We start from the raw sequence: 7,491 nt of genomic DNA on the forward strand, positions 1-7,491 counted from the left end.
CCTGCCTCAGCCTCCTGAGTAGCTGGGATTACAGGCTTGAGCCACCGCGCCCGGCCTGGAGGCCACTCATATTTATGTGAAAACAGATCTCTATGAAATAAGAGGATTGGTCCAATAAGCCCAGCTACACCTTTGACATCTTTTATATCCTACATCCTGAAACAATTTTTTTTTTGTGAGACAGAGTCTAGTTCTGTCACCCAGGCTGGAGTGCAGTGGTACAATCTTGGCTCACTGCAACCTCTGCCTCCTGGGTTCAAGCGATTCTCCTGCCTCAGCCTCCTAAGTAGCTGGGACTGCAGGCAAGCGCCCAGCTAATTTTTGTATTTTTGGTAGAGACAGGGTTTCACCATATTGGCCAGGCTGGTCTCGGACTCCTGACCTCAGGTGCTCTACCTGCCTCAGCCTCCCAAAGTGCTGGGATTACAGGCATGAGCCACCGCACATAGTCCCCAGCAATTTTTTTTTTAAAAGACAGGGTCTCCTTCTGTTGCCCAGGTTGGGGTGCAGTGGCACAACCATGGCTCACTGTAACCTTAACTCTTGCACTCAAGAGATGCTCCCTCCTCAGCTTCCCAAGTAGCTGGACAGGCACATACCACCATGTCCAGCTAATTTTTTTTGTTTTTGTTTTCTAGAAGACACAGAGTATTGCTACATTGAACAGGCTGGTCGCAAACTCCTGGGCTCAAGTGATCCTCCCACCCCAGCCTCCCAAAGTGCTGGGATTACAGGCATGAGCCATTGCACCCGAATACAACCTCTTTTTCAAAAAGGAGAACAAAGTATGTAATAAAGATGTTTGAGAGCTAGTAGCTGAAAGTCTTTTGGGGAGAGGGACAGGGTCTTATGGGCTCTGAGTACCTCACATCATCTTGCCTAGTATTATTACTATCACAGTAGTCACTCAAATCTGGTGAAATCATTAGTGTCAGCATTAAATCAATGTTAATACTGGCTTTAGTTCAATAAATTTGCAAAACTATATCTCCTCATACAAGAAACCTGATTTCAAACCTCCTCGATTGTGAAAAGATGTTTTAATTTACCTCAAGGATTCAATAAAATAATATATGGCAAAATGCTGGGGTAGATTCTGAAGTGCTTGGAGTATATGATATAAAAAGCTCAGCCGCTTCTAAGATAGTTGTTTAGATTCAGTTAGGCTTCATTTTCCTTACTATGAGAAAAAATTCTAATACAGGTTTGCATCCCATCTCTGGCCTTGGTTTTCTCTGAGGAGGTAAAGTTCCTTCTAGCTCCAGACACTGATCTGTAAACCTTTTTAAAAGGGTCAAGATTGCACTCCTCAGCGTGAATGTTAGACTACTTCGTCACCCACTCCATTTCCCCAGGACCCCATGCTTCCCCTCAGGAATGGCAGCACATAATTCATGATTTAAGTTCTTGAAAAGACCTATTTTCTACTCATTTTACATACAGACTTAAGTTGAATTTATTCATCAAAATTAGATCTTCTGAATAATCCAAATAATTGTTGTAAAATTGTACATGCCTCAAAGGAAAAAAAAAAAAAACAGTCAAAACAGCCAACTGTGTGCTGGGCGTGGTAAAGTCACATACATAATCTCAGCACTTTAGCAGGCTGAGGCAGGAAGGCTGCTTGAGGCCAGAAGACCAGCCTGGGCAACACAGCAAGACCTCCATCTCTTAAAAACAAAATTTTTAAAAAAAAATTAGCCAGGCTTGGTGGTGCATGCCTGTGTTCCAGGCACTAGGGAGGCTTAAGAGGGAGGATCATTTGAGCCCAGGAGTTTGAGGCTGTTGTGAACTATAAGCATGCTATCGCACTCCAGCCTAGGCAACAGAATATGATCCTGTCTCTAAAAACAAAAATAAAAATATGTTTAATGGCCAACTGTCAAAAATAAACATTACTAACTCTAAAAAGTAAATTTTGGTTTTCCAATTAAGGAAAATTTATTTCCTATATTTTAAATCAAAAAATAGTCACAAAAAGTCACTTATACTCAGAAATAACAATAAATAAATGCAAAGTCATTCATGGAAAAAAATTTTAAGTTACAATTAAAAAAGAGTTGAAACATCTGCGACATAATGCAAATTTATCTACCAGATACTACCACATGAAAATGAAATCTTACCCCCCTCAAACACGTTAAAACACTCAAATTGTGCAGGTAAGGGCAATTTATGTATTTCAGATTCATCTTATTTAAAATAATTTTTTGGTATAGTTTTAAAAACCTTGCCTACTTTTACCCTTCAGTGAATGGCGTCCCACTAAAAGAGAACACTATTACAATATTTCCAGGCAAGAAACCTATCTTTATGATGTAAACCAGGGCTACTGGATCCAGATAAGTTTTGCCATTAGGATGCTTCTAAAGTAACAACCCTTCAAAGAAAAAAAAAAAAAAAAAATTGTTGGAGGTGGGACAGAGTCTCTTATCACCCAGGCTGCAGTGGCGCAATCTCAGCTCACCGCAACCTCTGCCTCCCGGGTTCAAGAGCTATCTCCTGCCTCAGCCTCCTGAGTAGCTGGGATTACAGGCGCATGCCATCATGCCTGGCTAATTTTTGCATTTTCAGTAGAGACAGGGTTTCACCGTGTTGGCTAGGCTGGTCTTGAACTCCTGACCTCAGATGATCCATCCGCCTTGACCTTGCAAAGTGCTTGTATTACAGGTATGAGCCACCGCACCCAGCCAGAAAAAAATTTTTTAAAGTAATGCCTGCATTAACAATTGCTAGTTAATTTAGTTTTTAGGCACATTGCATTTTTAAAAATTAAAATTCTAATTTAATTTCCAGAGACAAAATTGATCCTTTCATTCTGAATATCAACGTCAAGATGGCAGCTTCTTATTTGACAGTTACTCTTAGTATTTAACTATATTTTACATATACTGAGTGCTTCAGGGCCTTAAAGTTCATTACAGTTATTTTATATATATATATATATATATATATATATATATTTTTTTTTTTTTTTTTTTTTTTTTTTTTTTTTGAGACAAAGCTTCACTCTTGTTGCCCAGGATGGAGTGCAATGGTGCAATCTCAGCTCACTGCAACCTCTGCCTTCCAAGTTCAAGTGATTCTCCTGCCTCAGCCTCCCAAGCAGCTAGGATTACAGGCATGCACCACCACGCACGGCTAATTTTGTATTTTTAGTAGAGTCGGGGTTTTTCCACGTTGGTCAGGCTGGTCTCGAACTGCCGACATCAGGTGATCCGTCCGCCTGGGCCTCCCAAAGTGCTGGGATTACAGGCATGAGCCATGCCTGGCCACAGTTATTATATTATTAATTACAACACGTGCACTGTAACATTCCCTTTTTAAAGAGGTGCAAATGTAAGTTGACTAAGTTATCCAAGGTCACCCAACAAGTAAGTGACAATGTTGGAAGTAGGAGTAAAACTTCAGCTCCTAGACTGAAGACTACTTCAAGCTTTTGCAATACCAAAAGACAAAAAAAAAAAGGTCAAGCGATTTACCTTCAATAACTTCCAACAGCATACCCTAAACACTTATCATAAACGCTAATAAAAAAGATTCACCCTGAACGAAAGAAACAACTTGCTACATTTAGATACCACTGTCATTTCCCCAGCTCTTTTAACAAGCAAAAATCCTTAAATCCTAGGGAATGTTCACTCTTCACTATGCACAATTTATTTTCATACTAACATACATTTACGAATTAATCTTTTATCACCTTGTCCCATTTGGAGGTGGTGTAGGATGCATTAATTTCCTCACTCTTCCATGAAATCAAGTCAGACTACAATCTCAAAAATAAGCAATTCTCACTGAAAACATAGTTACATAGCCAATGAAAGAAAAGCTCTAATAAATTGCTGCTTTTAAAGAGATACTTTTAAAGGATGCTTACATGCTTCACAGAATTACTGGTAACTCACCCGCCAAAAAGGATGGTCCCTTTAAAGCAGCTTTTAAGGCATATTCCTCCCTGTTTGGGACACAGTCTGACTTGTTGGACAAGATTAATCTGGGCACTCACACACCACCCCTCTGAACCTGGAAACATTATTGCCAACAACTGTAGTACTCAGCCCTTCTCATACTACAGGGACAAGATGACCCTCCTTAACAATCTTTGAGAAGGTCCCCTCGGCGGAGACAGTGACAGCCGTCCTCCCGCGGATGTTTTCGGAAATAGAAGTGTTAACACCAGGAGAAGCTCCTAGGAAGTGTCAGTGCGGCAGCAGGTGGAGTAGCCCTGCGTGCCGAGCAGGTTCTTTCTGACCTAGTCTCGGTCCTCCGCTCCCCGGCCCGGGTTCCGCCTTACTGAGATCTTGCTAAGCCGTCTTGCGCCCCTGTTCTCTAACCCAGGGAGGGACTTCCAAGCCTCCAGGGAGGCTAGGCAAGCGAAGCAGACAAGACGGCCACCCCACCTCTTCCGGGGACTCGCAGGCCCGCTCCCTGGCCATGTCAGAGCCTGACGGACCAGGCTGGAGGGGACGCAGCCGGCTCCTCCAGGAGACTCCCAGGCGGAACCCCGCGCCCCACGGTCCCTTTCCACAGCCCCCACTCCTTCGAAACGCCACCGCCACCACCCTCCTCACTCCTGAATCCCCTCTCCTCAGGAGCACCCCAGTGGAGTTACCGGCCCACTCAAAAGTAAGAGCGACGGCCACCCGTCTCGGTCACCCTGGCCCTGCTGTCACCGCCCTGCTCCCGGCCTCTGCCCACGCTGCTGGCGGGCCCCGGTGACGCCCGGGTCGGTACCTTGCGGACCCCCTTGTAGATATAGAAGTAGAGCTCCCGGCCCACATTGAAGCAGAGGCGGTCGCCGTTGCCAGACTGGTCGTTGAGGTTTACGAAGGAGACGCGGACAGGGTTTGATCCCTGCGAGTTGAAGGGCACCCGGTTGGGCCGGCTGTACTCCGAGTGCGGCAGCAGCTTGTACAGACCTTCCCGGGTAGTGAATTGGGTCTTAATCTCGTTCATCTCCTTCCCTCCTCCCTCCGTCGCCATCTTGGAAAGCAGCGTTCATCCTGCCCTAAGTGCCCGGATCACGCCCACCGCGCAGGCGCTGTTCCTGGTGCTCGCTCTCCCCCCACCCCCTGCCTCTTCCTTCTCGCCCCTCCCACCCGCGGGCCATCCCCACGAAGGCGGGCCGAAGAGAAGGGGCGGGCTTGTTTACGGCCTGACTGCGCAGGCGTGCTCACCTGGCTCGCTCCACGCGGCGGGGCGTCCGCAGGCTCCTCCCTTGGGCGTGGCCTCCGGGCTGCTGGGCTGCTTCCCAGGTGAAGCCGGCTCCTGCTTGGGGGGTCAAGTTGATCGTTCCGCATCCGCCAGGGCCGACGCAAAGCCGGTCTGGGGAAGCCGCGGCGGGGCTGGCGTCCGGACCTTGAGGTGAACTTGAGGGCGCCTCCTCAGCTATCTCCCGCCCTGCTCTGAGGGGCACCGAGACCCCGAAGAGAAGAGCGGAAGAAGAGCGCCACCCCGACTGCCACTGCTTCGGGGCCAGCACGCGGGGTCCCCTGCAGGAAGCTGGGACGGCTCCAGCCCTCCTGGGCCCTCCCTTCGGGACTGAGACTGTCCCGTCTAGAGGGCTTGAGGACCCGCGCGACCGTCTGGGTCCCCTGTCAGGAATCCCCTGTGAAGCCTCCTAGCCGCCGTTTCTGAGAAGGTACTGAAGGACTCAAGATTTACGCTTCACTGTGTTTTTTTTTTTTTTTAGGCGGGGTGGGGAGAGAGAAGAATGTGGCAGAGCATGGGTATTCTCAAGCCAGATGTTCTCATTCCTGTGTGGTGAGCACTGGCGGCCTCCGCTTCTTAGCGAAGGTTTGTCCTCACCAGGTGTTCCTAGACAGGGGGCGGGGCGGGGCGGGGCGGGGCGGGGCAGCGCTTTGGGAACTGCGGACCGCGTCTTTGCAAGATTCGCTTCTCTTGCTCAGTAGTTTATGAAGAGCTCTAATAACATTTAAGGTAATTGATTCTTTTTCAGAAGCCTCAAGTGGGGTCTGTAAGATTGTTTACTAGGAGATCCGTAGGGTTAGCGGTATGCATGTAATGCACAGGGTCTAGATTTATAAGGACGGGCACACGTGCCAAAGTAAGATTAAACAGTCACTATTTTATACTTGGGTTTCTTGGCATGTTGCACCAGAATAAGAAAGTTTCAAAAGTGACAGAAACATTCTGATAGAATTCCAGGGAGGGGGGGAAACCAATATTTGTAACACTGAGATTGAACTATTCCTGAAAGTTCAGATTACATCTGGAGGGTCACAAAAGAAGTGAACGGGGGCAATTTCTAAATTAGGAGAAATCTAAATCATAAACATTTTCTGTACCACAAAGCAAGTAGATACCAATAGAAACTGTGCCAATGATGTAATAATACATTTGATAATATCTTTCTCCTTTGTAGTGTTGCCAAAAAAAAAAAAAAAAAAAAAAAAAAAAAAAAAGCACTGAGGTCATAATTAATAGAGCCTTAAAAATACTTAAATTTTTTTGTTACAATTGTTTTGGTGTTGTCTGACTTTCCCTAAAAGTCACGTAGAGATCAGAAATCTTAAAACACTAGGGTATGGGCCAGGTGTGGTGGCTCACGCCTGTAATCCCAGAACTTTGGGAGGTGGGCGGATCACAAGGTCAGGAAATCGAGACCATCCTGGCTAATACAGTGAAACCCCGTCCCAACTAAAAATACAAAAAATTAGCCAGTCGTGGTGGCACGCGCCTGTCGTCCCAGCTACTCCGGAAGGGCGAGGCGGCAGCAGCAGCAGAATCGTTTGAACCCGGAAGGTTGAGCGAGCCGAGATTGTGCCACTGCACCCCAGTAAGACTCGTCTCAAAAAAAAAAAAAAAAACCCACCACATATTCTGTGGTTGCCGTGGCTATATCCCAAACTCCATAACTGTGATACTTTACATTGAAAAGACATATCTTACAGTAATCAACTTGAGGGATAGTGACAGCTTGAATAATCTAAAAACAATTTATCTGTGTTTCCTTGTTATCAAGAGGAAAAAAAAGTATTTATACTTTTTTGGGGAAAAAAACCCAGCAAGCAAAAGTTAAAAAAAAATTTGGGCTGGGCGTGGTGGCTCATGCCTGTAATCCCAGCACTTTGGGAGGCCGAGGTGGGTGGATCACCTTAGGTCAGGAGTTCGAGGCCAGCCTGGCCAACATGGAGAAACCCCGTTTCTATTAAAAAAAAACAAAAAAAAAGCGGCCAGGCGCGGTGGCTCAAGCCTGTAATCCCAGCACTTTGGGAGGCTGAGGCAGGTGGATCACGAGGTCAAGAGATCGAGACCATCCTGGTCAATATGGTGAAACCCCGTCTCTACCAAAAAAATACAAAACATTAGCTGGGCATGGTGGCGTGTGCCTGTAATCCCAGCTACTCAGGAGGCTGAGGCAGGAGAGTTGCCTGAACCCAGGAGGCGGAGGTTGCGGGTGAGCCGAGATCGTGCCCTTGCACTCCAGCTTGGGTAACAAGAGTGAAACTCCGTCTCAAAAAAAAA

General features: G+C 46.5%; 1 protein-coding gene and 1 long non-coding RNA gene across 10 annotated transcripts in view; one reads left to right on the forward strand and one right to left on the reverse strand.

Moving 5' to 3' along the window:
- The window catches only part of WDR20 (WD repeat domain 20), an 85,136-nt gene extending 80,045 nt beyond the window's left edge, over positions 1-5,091 (reverse strand). For 4 of the 9 annotated variants that reach the window (XR_005200149.1, XM_037738295.1, XM_037738294.1 and 1 more), the window contains exon 1: positions 4,738-5,091. Coding sequence is in view for 8 of the 9 variants with exons in the window: in XM_037738295.1 (XP_037594223.1) it covers positions 4,738-4,986 (249 nt within the window). In the remaining variant the exon portion in view is untranslated. The remainder of the gene's footprint in view (positions 1-4,737) is intronic. The other 5 variants (XM_017528080.2, XM_037738297.1, XM_037738296.1 and 2 more) reach the window with 5 other exon arrangements.
- Positions 5,092-5,152: 61 nt separating this feature from the next.
- Positions 5,153-7,491, forward strand: part of LOC119471147 — a 12,379-nt gene continuing 10,040 nt past the window's right edge. The window contains exon 1 of the long non-coding RNA XR_005200150.1: positions 5,153-5,644. This is a non-coding gene — a long non-coding RNA (uncharacterized LOC119471147). The remainder of the gene's footprint in view (positions 5,645-7,491) is intronic.

The sequence above is a fragment of the Cebus imitator genome, unplaced genomic scaffold, assembly GCF_001604975.1.
Source record: "Cebus imitator isolate Cc_AM_T3 unplaced genomic scaffold, Cebus_imitator-1.0 Scaffold52, whole genome shotgun sequence".
In the NCBI taxonomy this organism is placed as follows: domain Eukaryota; kingdom Metazoa; phylum Chordata; class Mammalia; order Primates; family Cebidae; genus Cebus; species Cebus imitator.